The following is a 20301-nucleotide window of genomic DNA, read 5'->3' as shown; positions in this document are numbered from 1 at the left end:
ATCTATCATAATTACTGTCACCCCAACTCAATTGAAAAACCTACTCAGGAACTTCCACAATAATAAATGGCTTTGCCCACGCACTAATCCTGACTAAACCTTCCTCCTATTACCGATTTATCAATACCTTAGTTCTTTTTCTCCTTTCCCATACCCCCCTCCTTCATAACTAATATAACCTCCTTCACTCACTCTACCTTATTTGCCTTTCCCTTGCTTCCTCTACTCCTCTCCTCACACCCATTAGCACTGTTTAACTAATGGTTCTAATTAATACTTGCTCTACTGACCAAGTCCGCCTATCTTCTGATTCTTCCTACCTCTTCCCTTACTTCTGCTTTCAAGCTGCACTATCACTTTACAGAATATGTCCACTGATAAACCTACTGACTAACTGGTGTCTGTATGTAATCTACTGCACAGTCCAACTACTGATTGTAATTGTATCTAATAATGTATTAATGTTTAACCTTTAGTACTTTTCAGTATCATATACCATGTATATTGATGTCATATTTTACTCAATATGATCTAATGCAAACGTGTTCTTATATGTTTGTAATTTTCTTATATGTCTGTAGTTTTTTGTAATTATCTAGGGAGCTTTTCTCCCAGCACCTCCAGTGAAAATGGGCTCTGTCCGAGTTGGACACTCCTGATAAACAAATGTTAAATAAAATAAAATAAAAAAATCTTTTTCACTTTTTATCCAGGTATTATGTATTCTTGTATATATCTGTCTACTTATTTGTCTATCTATATTGTATTTACCACTTTGCTCTTATATGGATCATTCTCATTTTCACAGGGGAAATGGGGGAGGGGGATGGGCACCAAAAGAGCGGACTACAACAGTAGATCTCCACAGGGTTAATGTAACAGATGGATGCATTCTGAAGATTTAAAGTGCAGTTGTGCACCAATGTTGTGCTTTACAGTAGGCAAACCCTTGTATTGGTCTGATATGGGAGGGCACCTGACTCCATGTGGTAGACGTGCATGTATCTGGAGGTTTATCATGATATTTGCTGTTGGTACTGCTTAACACTGGTATTGGTACTGGTTGGATGATCTTAATTCCCTGGTCAGTGTACCAGTTGAGCAAGGTTTTTGACATCTGGGCAGGACTTGCTAAAAGCTGATTTGTAGGTACAGATGACCTTCATGTATTTCAGGTTGTCTTCTAGAATCATCCCCTTAAGGCTGATATACCCCATGAGTTCTGAAACATTTTGGTTACCTGCAGGGCACTGTGCTGTTTTTTCTTTCCCTATTCAAACTTTACATCAATTCTTCCAGCTACTCACATTTGTTTGTGCCTATTTTCCATAAAGTTCACATCATTTGTATACATAACATCAGTATTAGTCTACTTGTTCTGCACAATACTTACAACACCACACAATGTGGGACAGTCAGACAGTCACTAGCCAAATGTCCAATGTGTCTACATGTATAACTTGTGCTGCACAGTTCTTATAACACCACACAATGTGGGATAGTCCCAAGCCAAATGTCCAAACTGACCATATGTACAAACACTTGTGCTGCAGAGTACTTTTTTATATCACACAATGTGGGACAGTCCCTAGAAAAATGTCCAAATTGTCCACATGTATAACTTGTGCTGCACAGTACTTATAACACCACACAATGTGGGACAGTCCCTAGCCAAATGTTCAAATTGTCCATGCATGTAACCATTTGCTTTCGCAGTACTTAACAGCAAACAGTGTGGGAATTTCAGAGAGTCCAAAGCCAAATGTCCAGACTGACAGCATGTATAACATTTGAGTCCACACAGTCTGCAAACTGGGTTGTTCGGCTGACCTTCTTTCTGTTTCGCCACTATGGCTAAGTCATCCTTCTTCGAAAGTGCATCAACTTCTTGCTCATACTCTATGATTTTCTATTGCATTTCTTTTACTTTTTAACGTCTTTATTGAATTATCACTCAAGACATAGACATGCATTCATTTACATAAAAGAAAACAAACCATAGTAACATATTCCCAGTTGCAAACCTTATACACCATACATTCTTTTGCATAATTGTATCAATTCTTAACCAATGTTTTTATATTACCACTAATTTGTTAACAATACTTAAACTGCATGTTTTTGTTTTATTTTTGAATATTGTAAAATTATTGTTCTTAAAATGTTTTGTGATCATTTGGAGTTTTTCTCCCAGACCTCAGCTGAAAATGGGCTTCTAACCAATCGGACTTTCTTGGTAATCAAATGCCAATAAATAAATAAATAAATAAATCCAATATTAGATAAATTGATCAACTCCTGTCTTCCATTAAACTTCACTCCTCCTCCTCCTCTGAAACATTATTCTGCATTGTTCCCACAATTTCCATTTTTAAGTAATTTGTTCCTACCCTTTTCTAAATATCTCATTCCTAGTTCTTTCAGCTCTATTACAATATTCAGTATTTCAAATATAGTTGGTTTAGACTTTGATTTCCATTTTCTAGTAATTTCTTTGTAGCAGCCAGCAGAATTACACCCAGTAAGGCCTACTATGTCTAGGCAATTCCAATTCTGTATCATAGCTTAAAAAATAATTTCCTTACTTACAGCCATTTGCTTACCCAATATTTTCTGACAGAGAACTCTTTAGGGAATTTTTAATGACTGCCAACTTATTACACTACCCAAAAATATGTCCCCTGTTGCCTCTTTCTTCCCCATCAAACCTCCAACATTTTCCATCTAATTGCATTTCTTTCACTGGTACGTGTACTCTTTGCTCACTGTATCTAATGTTTCTTAGTATTAGGCATCGGTTTCTGGTTCCTTAACATTTGTGTCCAAACCAGTCATTTTACATTAAGAGAGTCAAAGTTTGCACTTTTGTGGAAGAAGAGGGCTGGATTCACTTATCTGAACTGGGACTCACTGGTGGAAACCTCATTGTGTGCTTACCTGACTGGCCTTAAGGAATAGTTAGTGTAAAACCTGCTTTTGTCTGATCGTATTTAAGCCTCGCATTTGTGTGAGTCTTAACTCATTTACCCAGATCTATTCATTACTTGGCAACACCAGAGAATCTGAGCAATTTTGCTAACACCTGAAGCCATCCTTGGCAAGACAAATGAAATAAAGTATAATTTTTCACTTGCATTATTTTCATTACACCATGAAAGTCTACCTTGATATTTATTTTTTTGCGCTTATTTAAAGTTTAAAGTTGCATTTTCAAACTGCTGTAAGGGCTGCCCTTCTGAACTGAAATACATTGTATCCAGTGCTTCTTAGTATTAGGCATCATCTGTCTGTGGTTCCTTAACCACACCAAACCAGTCACATTACATTAAGAGGGTCAAAGTCTGCACTCTTGTGGCAGGACAGGGCTGATTTCACATAAGTGAGCTGTAAATTGGGTGGAAAGTGCATTGTGTTCTCACCTGCTTGGTCTTAGGGCATAGTTAGTATAAAACTTGCTTTTACTGATCACATATAAGCCTCACATTTGCATGAAGCTGTTGGTCATGCAGTGGTGATTACTGGTGCATTGTATGTACACAGTCACCAAAAGTTGATATTTCCCTATAAAAACCACCTCTGAACGTTACCTCAGTCCCGTTTCACTCACAGGGCAAATGGTTTGCACAGTGAGCAGCATTTATACATTTAGTTGGGACTATTTAGTTCTACCTTACATTATTATACCATTCAGGACTATCATTACCCAGACAGCATCTGGTTTGGCGACTAGGCAGCATCGCTGGTTAGGTTAACTGCAGATTACACCAAGTAGGCACGCTTCCCTCATCCGGTTACAAGCATCCTTCACTTCTATCCCTTACAAGTACATATTAGGACCTGAAACTATGGATGGGCATTTACCTACTATCTCTGCATCCAGCTTGGTGTACAGGGGCATCCTGAGGCAATGCAGCAATTGCATTGTGTACACTGACAGCCACTTAATTCTCAAACAGACAAATGCAGTATGTGACAGATGTAGTTACACACTGACGCTGGAGGCTAGACTCTCACATACGGACACAAAAAGCAACAAACAGATTGTCAGTAACTCACGCACATAACTCACCGCACCCACAAAGTACCACATGCACAAACCCACATATGCAGAGGTGCTCACATGTAACTTACTCAACCTCAAAGGCCTCTAAGGTGCAGTCCTTGGAAACTCTGCATGCACACAAACAATTCAATTTCCATCACATCTCATAAAGACACATCTCATTATGTCTCAACTACCAAACCCATAAGGCAAAACACTCCACAACTCAATATTCTGATCATAGGAGACACCATTGTGAGACATACTGATGTCCCTCTAACCAGGCTGAATAAAGAGAAAGGAATAGCTACTTGCCTGTCAGGGGGCAGAATCCATTAAATCATGCAAACACTCAGATCACTTATCCCTAGGTACCAGTATGACTCAGTCATAGTCAGTGTGGGCATGAATGACCTGGGACGTACCTCCTTGGACTATATGAAGATAGACATGATTGAGCTCTAAGAATACATGTCACAGGCAGGTATGAGCTAAGGAGTCTGTGCACACAGCTTTAATGCTGTTGCTAAATACTGTATACTTCACCCTGAATAGATTGTATTTACTTTCAAACTGACCTTCCTTAGGTATATTTAAATGGTGCAGTTGTTGCTCGGGGAATAGGTTCGGGATGTCTTGTTACCCTGTTTAGTATAACACTATCTTGCGCCCGATGCTTTTGTCTCATTAGTCTTGAGAGTTGCACTGCCTGTAAATAATTCTTGTATATGATGCCAGCATTGTAATGATTAACCAACAAAGACAGGTTTTGCTTAATTTAGTCCTTCTATATTCTTGTCTGTATGGCTCTATATACTTTATTTAATCCCTCATTAACTATGCAACAAATCTGATAAATAATGTGGTAAGCAATACATTAATCCAGGCCTGCTACTTTCCCATTCTCAAATGTCTTTGATCTCCTAAGTTCATTCTAAAGTATCTGTGCTTGCTTACCTCTTCTGTGTCTTTTCCATTGAAGTGTTCTACATAATGCTATATCCTAAACAATGACTTATCACACTTTTCTTTACTCATAGCCTTTTGTTGAACATATTTTCCTGAGTACATCATATTCTAACCTGTTTCATTACTTTTTTCTTTTGCAAGACTGTTTTGACTCTTACTTATCTTCAAAAACATTGCGTGAGACTTATTTTGTCTTCTGTCTTCATTTTTGTTTGCATACTTTTTGTACACTTTGACTTGCTTTTTAGTGTAATCCTTGAATTACTTCTACTACCCCTATCCAGTATCAAGCATTCCAATAATGTTTTGAATTTCACTTTTTCTCATAGCTTTTTTTTTTTTTTTTAAACAAAAGTGTTGCTGAAAAGATGCCTAAAGAAACTATTTGTTTTCATTTTGCTGTTTTCACTTACCATAGCTGACACAATCAGGGATGCCATGCATTTAGAAATCGGAAGCATGCAAAAAATCCTGAAATCCCTAGGGGTGGTCAGCTGGGATGTGCTTTGCATAAAAACTGATAACATTTTCTAGAGAAAATAATTAATTTACACTGAAGTCTGGAGCCGTGGGTTTTTGATGCTCTGTGATGCATGTTAGAGCATGTTTCAACTATTTGATCCATGTACATGGCGTGTCAAGCACTGCTTGCAAGAAAGGCTTTACTTCACATTTCAAAGGACTTAGTATGACACTAGCATTAATGCTACAGAAGCATACCTCTCAACCTCTTGGTGCAAGGAAGCTGGGCAAAGCCTGAAATAATGGGGGCACAAAGAACCCAAAAATAGGAACAGACTTTAAATATTGCTCTTATAAACACAGAATGTTGCTTGAGTAACAGGATTTGTATTAGCTTGCATTTTCTGAAGGATATGAAGTCTGTAACGCAAATGTATACTATTATTTAATGACATCAATCCTCAATGACTCACCAGAAAATCACAAATTCTGTAAGAGGCAGACTAAAATAAGAGGCAAAAATTGGACATCCTGTGAAAATCTGGACAGCTGAGAAGTATGTATAGAAGCAGTAAGGAAATGTAGGACATTTTTGTGTTAACTAATTCAAATGCAAATTGTGCTCATAGTACAGAGGCAAAAATGATTTTTTCTTAAGAACCCACAATTTTTACTACTCCCTCATCTTCCAAGCCTCATGCAGTATTAACTCCTTCAAGCATTTTAAGAACTGTCCAAAACTAAATTGCTTTTTTATATTTCTGATTATTGTATATAAATGCCTAAATCTTCTAAAGTATTTGAATTCTCATATAGTCTAGAGGACAGGTTACTGTCACGATCATCTATAAAACACCCTCAGAGTGTACTTCAACCCTCAAAAGTAACAGAGCAGTTGCATCTTGAATTTAAATGAAAAAAAAATAATTAAATGTAATTTTTATATTATGACAGATAAAAATAAACTATCACTTTTACATAAAACTCCCTATTCCTTGCTTGCCTTAAGTCATCAAAATACTGTGTGTGTGTGTGTGTGTGTGTGTGTGTGTGTGTGTGTGTGTATATATATATATATATATATATATATATATATATATATATATATATATATATATATTTTCATGGCCTTGACATTAGTTAAAATATGACATCTAATAGACACATTATTTTGCCAATTGATTGATGTGCAATTGTTGCAGTTTGCCTGTTTCTGCTGGCCACTTTGACCTGAATTTGACTCTACCTATAAATGCCAAAGGCTAAGGCGTCTGTGCTCTCATCTTGTGTATAACACACTGAGTGAGCAGCACTAAAGAAGGAGATGACAGCATCTTGTGAGGATGTTGTAATATATTGTCAAAAATGTTTTCTGCTACAGTTATAAAATGACAGCAGTATAAGTTCAAATAGAGATATCTGCAATTATGATTTTATAAAAGCACACTATTGATATGGTTCATATATAATTTGAGGTTGTCAACCTGAAAAAATGATAGACATATATACTTATTGAGAACCAAGTGGCAAAACATAGGCCATCTAAAAGGCCACATAAGTCTGTTGGAGTTACCTAGAAATATACAGCCAACTGTTTTCAGCTGTTTCAAATTTACTAGTAAACTTTTCAGAAAATTATAACATGATGCTTCCCTTCAACATGGATACACACACAGACACACACACACACACACACACACACACACACACACACACACACACACAGACACACATAATTTTATTAGGGGGTCAAGCATGCATCCAGTGATTCAAAAAGCTTTTCCCCGGAGAAATGTTGAGTTTTATTTCTTAATTCTGATTTTAGCAGCAAAATGTTTCAACTAGCCTCTTAACATGTTGCTGAGGAGACAAAGCTGAACAACATTGTTGCTCATTAAAAAAAAAAGAAAGAAACAAAGCCTCCACTGCTTGGCAGGAAAATCTCCAGTGGTAACATAAGTTTCCTACAGTACAAGCAAACCTACTACCTCAATCTAACTTGTCCCACCCCACACAATGGCAAACTCCCACCAAGGGGAGCTTGCACAGTACAAGATTCCACTCATTATCATGACATGACAATGACTCCCAGTCCACCATCATGGCTAAGTAGTGAAACTTCTGTGACTCACTCCTAGACATGATGTCAGACCACAACACAGCAGACAGAGATAGAAAGACAAGTACATTAAATTAAAGTATAGATTACAAAGTAGTTCCACATAGCTGCTTAGTAAGGTATGATCTGCCTAAAACTGCTGTGATGGGTAGTGTTATTTTGTTACACAGTATCATCATCATGCTAAGCACAGGAGTGCCTACTAGATAGTGGTGTACCATTAAAAAAAAAAACAACAGGATGACCTTTGTATGCTTCATTGTACTACCCTAATTTGTGTTGGTGCTCATGAACTGGGGTAGTCTGTGGCAGGCATCATACAGAACAGATGAGTGTTCAGAACTGCATGTTACATTTATTAGGGACCACTCATAAAATGTTGCAAATACCAGTTTCAGCCCTTTGCACCCAAAGACTGTCACAGTCAACGATGTCCATTCTGATACAGCACACCTACTGTGACTCTGAAGAAATTACATAAATATCCACAAACAAACACCATGATGACCCAACCCTACCGCCCATATTCACACACACACACACACACACACACACACACACACACACACACACACACACAAAAAAAAAAAAAAAACTTTAAATGTATCCAACCGGATAGGCTTTTAAACTGTAGTTAATTTTATTACATTAAAATGGAAGTTGTAATTAGGATATTTTATTCTGTCACAGATGAAAGATAATGCATGGTATTTATTACATTGCAAAAACAGAAAAAGGAATGAAAAAATAGAAACCTGAAAAAATGTGATTTATTATTTTAGCCATTTTTCCACATTCCTGCAGCAAGCCACATGAAATTACCATAAGAAAAACAATTTTCCAAACAGTCTTAGTTGTCTATAGACTGGGTGGTCATGTTAACTGCAATACCACACAGTTGACACATGGTAGTGGACAATGGACAAACTCTGGACTCCCTGCTACAATTCTCTGCTGAACCTGCTTTTGCTTTAGAATTCCCATCTGTACCTCATAAATGCTTTGTTGTTTGACAGAAAACCGAGATTTATAGTCAGTTAATTGAAGTAAGCCCTTATATTTCTAGAAATAACTATACTTAATAAAAAATACATATAAATTATCACTTTCTTAAACTTTCCAAGTAAACGACATAATTTTTATAAAGTGTCCTTAATTTGGGGCCTATGTCCCTCATTATTCTTAGCTTTGTCCTGGATTCCCATAATAAGAGATTGAATGTTATACTACGCTCCTGTCCCTGTGAACTTAACAATGTAATTCCAGTTCTATAGCCATAAGAGAAAAACACATCACCTTAACCAAAATCACCATGCAGTTGCTGATTGCTTGAGTAGGAGTGGTTAATGTAGAGAAAGTTCAACAAACTGTAATTCAAGAAATGTGCACAACCAGGACTTTTTGGCATTGTAAAAGAAAGAACATGCCATAAGACCACATGAAAAACTTGGGATTAGAAGCAATGTAACTCATTACAGCATCACAATGCAATCAAAAGCAAATACAGACTGCTATGAAAGAGTGAAATAAATAAAATGACAAAATATATCTTTGTTATGATATCTGCAGTATTTTGTTACATTTAGGAGTGTTCATCAAATATGTGCAATTTTCAACAGTTCCATGTAGAGTTCAAAACAATTCAAACAAGATTTTTGTGCTATAATAGGTATTGCATGCCTACTTTACAAGTGCATTTATCAATCCTGGAAAACAAAGAGCATTAATGCATTTCTAACAAGGTGAATATTCAAGTTCCTCCCCACAGCCTTTTAATGGCCTCAGCCATCCCATGCGAGTAACAACATATTCTGTTTAGACGGAAATAGCAACTCAGACAAAAATAAAAAAAGAACAACACATACCAATGAGTTTAATATTGTTGTCTTCATCCAACAGCAAGTTTTCAATTTTCAAGTCTCTATGAAAAATAAAATAAAAACAAAATTGTTACCATAAAGTAAGTCATATTCTGGTTAAGCTAAACACTGCCACTTGCAAAACTTTCTAGTAGCTCATGACATCGATATGGACATTTGTCACTTCCACTACGAGTGGACAACACAAATTCATTGAGTCTCAACTCCCTGAAACTCAACACCCCCCTCCGCAAAGAACTGCATAAAAGCACAGCCCTCTGTATCCCCACACCCCACTAAATGATATATTCAACTCCATGGTTGCATTATAAGATGAGAAGGGGAGAAACACCTGAAAATGGCACTTGGTGTCGGCATAATTCCCCAACAAGGCTTTTCAATGGTAATTCTGGCATTGTCAGGGATCTGAGTTTCAGGAAGTTAAGGCTCCGGGAATTAGCATTCGTCGAGCAGTGGTGTAACAACATTCACCTGCACTGGAACATTATGAATGTTTACTGACAAAATACCTGAGGTCCACAAAAATAACTGCTGCCATAAATACTCTGATCTGTACTGAGCATTCAGTATTGTACTATATCTCCCATAATCATATAACAGAACTGTTTAACTTCTTGGTTCCAGATTTCAAGACTTCTCCTGCATACCACTTGAAAACATTTTTCAGCTTATGGTACTGTTATAATAAATACATGGTTTTCTTACACATCACTGAGTGGAAACTAGACAAGGTTCTATCTGGTCAAGTTCAAATTGACAACATTGAAACCATCTCAGCCATTTCTGTTTGCCATAAAAAAAATACTAACAGTGCTGTTCTAAGTGTGTGCCAGCAACAATTCACTTGTTTTCACATATTGTCCTTTTTGTTGTGTTGGAGAGACCATGGAAATGATATATATAAGTTTGGGAGGAGGGCATGTCCCCACATGGGGAGCACAAGGGTGATTCCTCCCTTCAAAAATGTTTACATTCTTTTCATCCAGTTTATTTCCAACCAGCTATACTTGGTCAACTAATTCCTTACAGAGTTGTAACTTGACAAATCACTGTGGAAGCTAAAGAATTGCCAATGGTTGCTGCAAAGTAGAATATACTTCCCTACACCCCACTGAGTGCAAACTGGAGGAGTGTCTATCTGATCAAGTTCAACTTGTTTTCTTTCTTTTTTTTTTTTTCCTACAGGAAATTACTGCTGACAAGATTTCTAATGGTGTCCCCACAGTGATTCATTTATTTTCACAGATTTCTCTTTTTGTCATGTTGGTGTAAGCATGAAGTTTATTTATATAAATTCGGGGTGTGGGGTAATGCCCCCCCCCCCACATGGGGATGTAGGGGAGGTTTGGCCTCTGCAAACAATGCTAATGTTTACATTTGATTTTTGTATCAGGCTGAATTCTATACCAATTCAGCTCAGCAATTTGGTTTTTCACTGACTTGTAACTTGACAACTGGTATGAAAAGTGCTACAATGAGCCCCTCTGCCATTGCTGATGTCAAGCTCCTCAATAACCTATCCCCTTCGTTCCTCCTTTTGGTTCTATGAACCTCAGTGACTGAGGGGACAGCCCATACACACAGAGGTCCCCAATAACCATGTTCAGGTTTCTAAGGGGTATATCAATAACCTGTGCACAGCTCCATCCACCCAGCCCAACATCATCCCTTTCTTTCCAAGTTCCAGCCTCTTCCAGAGGTCTAGCAGAAACATCTAGCATGACCCCCCCCCCCCACTACTGACATGTCCAGCTTTCCTGCCAGCACCATCAGATGTCCAAGCCACTAATTGAACTGGTCACCTGGGTTGTAGTCATGGTTTTATTCCTCTGCTCCACTAGACTGGCTAAGGAAAGTGCTGGAATATTATGCTTACTCTAAAAACTGTTACACTAATCCTGAACATTCTGTATATATCCTCTTATATATAATTCTTATAGCCTTGTTCAGGCTAACCTCTGTTTCTCTTTCTACATTCTAGTTTTCATTTATTATTTCATGTAAATCTATTCCTCGCTGCATTCATCATAGTGTTATACTCTGTTGCTGAACTTTGTCTATATAAGCAAAAACTTCGAAACAATAAAATCATTGTCTTTTACATCCTCTCACAGTAAACTTTGCATATTTTGTACAAAACACTGTAAAGTTGTACATTTTGGAATCATTCTTCTGCCTTCCTGGCCCAGGTTGTGGCTAAGAAGGGCATAAGGGTCACTAATAGACAAATCTTACAGAAAATAAAACATCTATTAACTCTTTTTACATCAACACAGACTGCATATTTAACATGTTCAAATGAAAAAAAATTATATGAACAAATGGAGTTACACTTAAACATGAAAACATTGTTTTGATTTTCAAAACCGATTTGAATAACACTGTTGTTACTAAATTATGCAATATAAAACAAAGCATGTATAATTTCATCCTTATTTGTCTTTTTGTTCTTTTTTTCCCTTTTTCTATTCTTTTGTTATCTGGTCTCCTTTTAAAGGTTTATAGCTTCATGGGGAGTTACTAGGCATGCAGTCTAGTCATAGACCCTTGAAGAGCCTTGCCTATTGTCCCAATTGTCCCTGATCACTGTCTGGTTCACTGACTTACTGACACAGCAGGTAAATGGAAGCTAAGGGAATCAAACTCATGAAGTCCTACCAAACATGTCTTGACTATGAAGCAAACCAAACAATGAACTTGATGTAGCATCAAGTAACAGAACTAGAAAAGGTGAATGAAACTTACCTAATGTAAACAATGTAGAAAATATGAATGTAAATCTAGAAAATGACATTTTTTTAATTAACTGAACAAAAATTATAGTATGTTTACACAACTGGACTTGCTTTGTAAATGTGAGATATGAGAAGCTTCGTTCTCAAAGTAAGACTTTATCTCAGTTCCTCAACAGAAACAGAAATTCAGTCAGTTACAATGCAAGTCTGAATGCTGTCACAACTAAACACTAGAGAGGTTAGCAACAATGACAGAAAAATAGAACTCAAGTGATTGCAGTGATGGAAATTTGTGCACTGGCAGAATGATGCAGCATTTCTTATTTGGCACAGTAAATTGTGGATGGCTTCCCAAACTAGCAAGTGGTTTATCCTGGAGTACACTTGTTACTTAACAAAGGAATTTTCTTCATATAGTAATCTACCCCATCCTTGTATTTTCACTCTAGTTGGGGTGCTTTATAAGTATATAAATGAGGTACCCTGTTTTTCTCTTGTTTTTCCGCTACACATTTGCATGCCACAAATGTTTTCCAGCTCCTGTAACTAATTCTGTACATAGTACATACACACCTGACGCAGACACAGAGAGTTTCTAATCTCACACACAAGAAAATTGTCACACTCACCCTGCTAGACGGACATGTATTGCTCCTGAGGTGGTCTGTACCCATTAGTGACATACCAAACACTGCTTACCAGTACAGAGCAGGTGCAATGGTTAGTCTGTATTCCAGCATGCTTACCCACACACCTATCTGTTTGATGACACACCATGCGAGGGCAGGGGTAGGACAGCTGATCACTTCATAAGTGAACTAATTTGCCTGACAATGAGCAATTGATCCTAAAGGGCCGTGAACCTCATTTAAGCATGTGCTCTAGCCACTGAGCTTCTTACTAATCACTACAGTTTGCTGATAATTCACACACACATTTATAACTTGCACATCAGATACACTATAACTGTGTACTACTGCTGCATGCCTCACTACAGGATGTCATATAATGAAGGAAGACAAAAAGGTACACTACTGTAATACACCTGGTGTCCAGCCATATATGTTTGTGTGATTCCACAGGTTCAGAAGTTTATATTGTAATATCCAGACCACTTGCCGACAGACCAGGCTGCATGTCAGCAATCACACAGCATGGTAATGAAACAGCTGAAATCAAACACCAGAATTCAAGCTGTAAGGCCTTCTTGTCTGCAATGTCTGTTCTAGCTTGTATGAAGTTTGCTGGCTTAAGATCTACATATTCATCTTTTCTAACATGGAAATGCTTGGCTAATAAGTTTTTCTAAAATCCATGACAATGCTGAATGTTATGCCTTTCAATGAAGCTCACAGAAGCAGGTGAAAAATAAATCAATTACTGGTACCATATAACTTTCTTCTTCAATGAAGCATAGTGGTTGGTGTTAAAAGAATTTGCTTCTCCAACTGCTTTGTTTTGGGAAATGGCACACACTTCCTTAACAGACTGCCAGTGTTTTCATGATTTTGACAAACTGTATTTGAAACTTTTCAGAAAACACCTGCATTTTGCTATGCAAAATGATCATGATACAGTAAGGCAATGTGTTTCGCTCAAACAATAATTAAATTACCAGCACAGACACTAAGAAATCTGGATAATATTTACAAAATAGCTCTGTGATAACAGTAAACTCAGAACAAGCAAATGTTCCAGCCACATCCAATGACTGGAAAGGAAATTACTCTTTAACTGTATACAGGTGGGAATGACCTAAATAAGAAACTAATCTACTGAACGAATACACATGCGCATACAGGGTTTGCAGTTCACTGAATTCCATAATGTAGTGACAGTTGTTTGGTATCACTTTACTCTGTTACTTGATAAACCACACTTTAGTGACAAAAAACAGTTCTTTGGAATATTAAGTAGTAATTACAGAGACAGACAGTGAGATTAATGACATTCATATGAGATAAAATTATTAGAAAAAATCTAAGTTGCATTCATACTCAGCATATTTAATATGTTTTTTTCCTGAAAAGGATAACTTGAACTTTGAACTCAGGACTTAGAGATACATCATACAATTCTTTAAGCTGATTATTTCAAAGTGTTGACTTATGAGTGGTTTAGCACACCATAAACTAGTGAGACTACATAATACTTAAGCAATAACCAACTACGTGGTGTGGTATATTGAAGATTTACCCACGCTTGGTGTGGTTGAATCACGAGGGCAAAGTCCGAGGGATTAAAAAATGGCAACCGTGGGTAAATCTTCAATATACCACAACCACAGAGTCGGTTATTGCTATTATACAATGACATTATTTAAGAAAAAAAAAAACTTACTTTTCTTAAATAATGTCTTTGTATAATGGGGGGTTGCTGTTCTTTCACCAGTTGTGGTATACTGATTCTGCTTTTTGATGTACTGCGCATGCATTTGAGACTTGTGTTCCCACGCATACCCAGTACATCAAGGCTTTGAGGCAGAAGCAATGGAGAAAAGAAAGTCTCCGTTCCACCGTTTTCTCTCTTTTTTATTTTTATTGTCAGAAAAAAAAGATTTTGGGGCAGTTTATACCAATGGAAAAAAGTCCTGGTAACCGGACCTTTTTCTGTTGATATATTGTGGGATTTACAACGGGCACGTTGGTTGGGCTGGCCAATCAGCGTGCATGTTTTAGAATATTAATAGGGAGGAATTGTATAATTATAATTTTGCTATGGAAAGTTAGCTCCTTACTTCAAGAAAAGTTGGTTAAAAACATACAATTCAAAAACAGCATGTAGGTTTGTGTGTGTGTGTGTGTGTGTGTGTGTGTGTGTGTGTGTGTGTGTGTGTGTGTGTGTGTGTGTATGTGTGCGTGTGTGTGTGTGTGTGAGTGAGTGTCTGCGTGCATATGTGCACATTTGTGTTTTTGTGTCTGTGTGCCTGAGTGTGTGTGTGCGTGTATGTGTGTGTGTGTGTGTGTGTGTGTGTGTGTGTGTGTGTGTGTGTGTGTGTGAGTGAGTGTCTGCATATGTGCGTATTTGTGTTTTTGTGTCTGTGTGCCTGTGTGTGTGTGTGCGTGTGTGTGTGTGTGTGTGTGTGTGTGTGAGTGAGTGTCTGCATATGTGCGTATTTGTGTTTTTGTGTCTGTCTGCCTGTGTGTGTGTGTGTGTGTGTGTGTGCGTGCGTGCGTGCGTGCGTGCGTGTGTGCGTGTGTGTGTGTGTATGTGTGTGTGTGTGTGTGTGTGTGTGTGTGTGTGTGTGTGTGTGTGTGTGCGTGTGTGTGTGTGAGAGGAGACGGTGAGGGTGTGTCCGTGTACATACATATATGTGTGTATTCCCACACCTGAGTGAGTGATGATGTGCATGCATGTATATATGTATGTGGCATGGGAATGCGTGAACGCATCTTATTAATACTGGCATCCTAACTAGGATGATCTGTATCTTACTGACAAACATCCTAAACAAGACAGTATGTATCTTACTAATACAATGACAGCCTAACCAGGACAGTATGTATCTTACTAATACAATGACAGCCTAACCAGGACTGTATGTATCTTACCGATAAACATCCTAAAGGACAGTATGTATCATACTGATACTGACATCCTAACCGGGACTGTATGTATGTTGCTCATAAACATCCTAACCAGGACATTATGAATCTGACTGATACTATATCCTAAGCATGACAGTATGTATCTTACCGATAAACATCCTAACCAGGACAGTATGTATTATACTGATACTGTCATCCTAACCAGGACAGGATGTATCTTACTAATACAATGACACCCTAACCAGGACTGTATGTATCTTACTGATAAACATCCTAAAGGACAGTATGTATCATACTGATACCGACATCCAAACCAGGACTGTATGTATGTTACTCATAAACATCCTAACCAGGACTTTCTGAATCTGACTGATACTATATCCTAAGCATGACAGTGTGTATGTTACTGATAAACATCCTAACCAAGACAGTATGTATCTTACTAATACAATGACACCCTAACCAGGACTGTATGTATCTTACAGATAAACATCCTAACCAGGACTGTATGTATCTTACCGATAAACATCCTAACCAGGACTGTATGTATCTGACTGATAAACATCCTAACCAGGACAGTATGTATCTTACTGATAAACATCCTAATCAGGACAGTATGCATCTTACTGATCCTGACATCCTAACCAGGACTGTTTGGATCTTTCTGATAAACATCCTAACCAGGATGGTATGTATCTTACTGATACTATATCCAAACCAGGACTGTATGTATCTTACAGATAAACATCCTAACAAGGACTATATGTATCTTCCTGATAAACATCGTAACCAGGACTGTATTTATCTTACTGATACTATATCCAAACCAGGACTGTACGTATCTTACTGATAAACATCCTAACCAGGACTGTATGTATCTTACTGATAAACATCCTAACCAGGACTGTATGTATCTTACTGATCCTGACATCCTAACCAGGACTGTTTGTATCTTTCTAATAAACATTCTAACCAGGACTGTATGTATCTTACTGATAAACATCCTAACCAGGACTGTAAGTATCTTACTGATAAACATCCTAACCGGGACTTTATGTATCTTACTGATAAACATTACAGTGTAAGAAACGTCTCTGTGTGGAAGATTTTCAGTCCATATATTTCTAGTTAATCACTGTATATTAATCAGATCACTCAATAGTAGTAGAAGTAGCGAACGTAAACTCGTCAAGTCAAAAAGTAATAATAGAAAATATACAATTCTACAGCATTACTTCGCTACTTCTACTACTATTGAGTGATCTGATTAATATACAGTGATTAACTAGAAATATATGGACTGAAAATCTTCCACACAGAGAAGTTTCTTACACTGTTTTGTTTTTAGACCCACTACACTTTAGTGGGTTGTTTTGAGACTTTGGGGATACCACGGAGATTACTTGTTTTTTACTGATAAACATTCTAACCAGGACAATATGTATCTTACTGATAAACATCCTAACCAGGACTGTATGTATCTTACTGATAAACATCCTAACCAGGACAGTATGTATTTTACTGATAAACTTCCTAACCTGGACTGTATGTATCTTACTGATAAACATCCTAACCAGGGCTTTATGTATCTTACTGATAAACATCCTAACCAGGACTGTATGTATTGTACTGATAAACATCCTAACCAGGACTGCATGTATCTTACTGATAAACGTCCTAACCAAGACAGTATGTAACTTACTGATAAACATCCTAAATGGGACTATATGTATCTTACTGATACCATATCCTAACCAGGACTGTATGTATCTTACTGATACCATATCCTAACCAGGACTGTATGTATCTTACTGATACTGACATCCTAACCAGGACTGTATGTATCTTACTGATATTGACATCCTAACCAGGACTGTATGTATCTTACTGATAAACATCCTAACCAGGACTGCATGTATGTTACTGATAAACATCCTAACCAGGACTGTATATATCTTACCGATAGTATATCCAAACGAAGACTGTATGTATCTTACTGATAAACATCCTATCCAGGACTGTATGTATCTTACTGATAAACATCCTAACCAGGACTCTATGTATGTTACTGATAAACATCCTAACCAGGACTGTACGTATGTTACTGATACTATATCCTACAAAAAAAAAACAAAAAAAAAAAAACAAATAATCAGAAGCCAAAGAACAGACCAACCACCTTGTGAACCACAATTTATTCCAATATGTTGAGCGCTTTCTTCCCCACTAAAGGGACTTCCTCAGAACAATGTAAAACAAACACCCAGCTCTTTTTGTACTTCACCCTAATTAAACAATTAAGTCACTAATTGTTAAAACCATCAAAAAATACATCAAGTTATACATTTAAAAATACATTTAAAACAGACTTTTTGGCTTCTGATTTATTTGGTATTTTTTTCTTTTTTTGTGGCTTGTCGTTTTTGCCAGAGGAATGTATACTTCCACCTCTAATGGAGAAATATTGGAACTGTTACAGCAGATAAACCAGCAACTGGCAGTCCACACATCACAAATCAAGGTGTTAATGGACAAACCAGGGACTTCGGCCAATATTTTTGGCAGTCTTGGTTATCCTCTAATCCAGCCTTCACCATCATCCATGCTTGATTCAGCTCCTGGTTTGTCTTTTCAAGACAGACAGATCAGTATTAATGAAGAAAATCTGGAAGTAAGGAATAGTACTGCATCTCAAAGTGTTAACTGTTGGAAAGAAAATACATTTTTATTCCAAAAGGGTGATACAGTGGACATATCCAATCAGCAGCATGAAATTGCTATGGAGGAGAAGTTTAAATGTTTTTGAGAAAGATTTGTTAGCATTCAAAAAATTTCAAACTTCAAATGGAGAATGCATATTTGGGAAGAAATATAGAACTATAGCAGGTTCCGCGAGGTCTTAGACTATGGAGGTACCCAAATGGAGTAAGTGAGAACAGTGAAATGTTGGATGAATTACATGCCATTTTCAACAAGACTGGTATTGAACTAATGAAGATTATGATAAAATTCAATAGTGTCAAGTTGAAAGACATGGTTAAACATTTGGAAGAACTCAACAGGTCCATTCAGACTGACTTAGCAGGTTCCCAGTGTCAAGTAATGCTCCATGGTATTTTATGTTCAGTAAATGAACAATGTAATACTGTGTTTGCCTGTAAAACAAATAAAATCAAAAGGGATATTCGTGAATATCAAGATAAGGTCACTTATCCCTTGTCGCCAGGTCACCAAGGCAACGAGCAACAACGGGTCAATGACCGAGGGTTTAATTCAGCGGAAATTACGCGAAACGCAAGGAAACATCAGGGTGAGCAACGTCCAAGATTGCAGTCTGGCACCAACATAGAGGAGGCAGTTCGGCATTCTGAGTGGCTCTGGGGGAAAGCACAAACTTACAACTAGCAGGGCAACAATTTCAGGGATTATGGTGCTCAGGGAGCAAGACCTAAAGGTCCAAGGACCCAGAATGTATGACATAGTCGTCATGCTGATGTCGTTGGGAGGTCCCAACCTGAAGGAATTGTAAGTTTATGTGGTTTTAATAACAGAGTCATTGTTGGCTTGGGCGAATCATCTAATTTTTACTTGCAGATTAATGTTGGTGTGACTGGCACAAGTTTGGTCGAGAGTGTGGGTCGTAAATGGAATGGGGTGAGTGCTAATTCGCAATCATCCATTAAAAGCAAATTTACTGAATTAACTCCCGAAGTTGTTTTTGGGACTGAAACTTGAAAACGCTGATTGTTTAAGTGACTTTTCAATTTATAGCTTTACTGGACAAGTAAATGAGTTAGAATTCAACAATGTTGATGGTATCTTGGATCATGTATGTGTATTGGATTCAGGGGGCAATATTAATAATCCTACTATTTTCAATGCAAATAGTAATAGAGCGGAGTCTGGTGTTATGTATAGGCATACTGAATGAAATAGTGATGCAAGCAGTATGTAAAGCATCAATAATGGTAATATAATATCAAATGAATTGTCTGTTTCCCAAGAGCTAAGTCAAGGTGTTGAATTGGAAATATTGTTACAGGTCATGAATGATGAAATTGGTTTGGAGCATGTGATTATTTGTAATGATAAAAAAGATTTTAAAATGTATAATTATTCATGTTTTGATTTAACTGCTAACCATGCCAATTTATTGGCATAAGGTTACACCTTTCTTCCTAGCAGAAAAGGAAATGTAGTAAACACATTAATTGATCTCAAGTGTTATACTAGAAAATTAAATTTGAGAGTTTGGTTTAATTCCAGTGGTGAGTTACACAATGAATGTAAAGAAGAGCTAAAAAAAAAAACAAGTGTATTCAATCCACCCTTAAACAATGTGGTTGGCTTATTTGAAAAACAAATGTGTGAAAAAGACATAAGGTACTTTTATGGTGATAATGTGAGGAGTAATGAGTTAGTGAAATCTGTAAAAATTTAAATAATGAAGAAGAGGAATTGTTGGGTAGAGTTATAAATAATAAAGATGTACGATTTATGAAACCTGACAAAGGCAACGACATTGTAGTCATGAATAAAGGGGACT

At 37.2% G+C, this 20301-nt stretch overlaps 1 protein-coding gene across 1 annotated transcript in view; it reads right to left on the bottom strand.

Annotated features, from left to right (window-relative positions):
- The window catches only part of HUNK (hormonally up-regulated Neu-associated kinase), a 671891-nt gene that overhangs the window by 299179 nt on the left and 352411 nt on the right, over positions 1-20301 (bottom strand). Inside the window, exon 3 of the mRNA XM_044071414.1 lies at positions 9458-9513. Within this exon, the coding sequence (XP_043927349.1) occupies positions 9458-9513 (56 nt within the window). The remainder of the gene's footprint in view (positions 1-9457; positions 9514-20301) is intronic.

Source organism: Protopterus annectens, chromosome 5.part0 (assembly GCF_019279795.1).
Source record: "Protopterus annectens isolate FY-2018-M chromosome 5.part0, PAN1.0, whole genome shotgun sequence".
In the NCBI taxonomy this organism is placed as follows: Eukaryota; Metazoa; Chordata; order Ceratodontiformes; family Protopteridae; genus Protopterus; species Protopterus annectens.
This window is presented reverse-complemented; position numbering and strand designations above follow the sequence as displayed.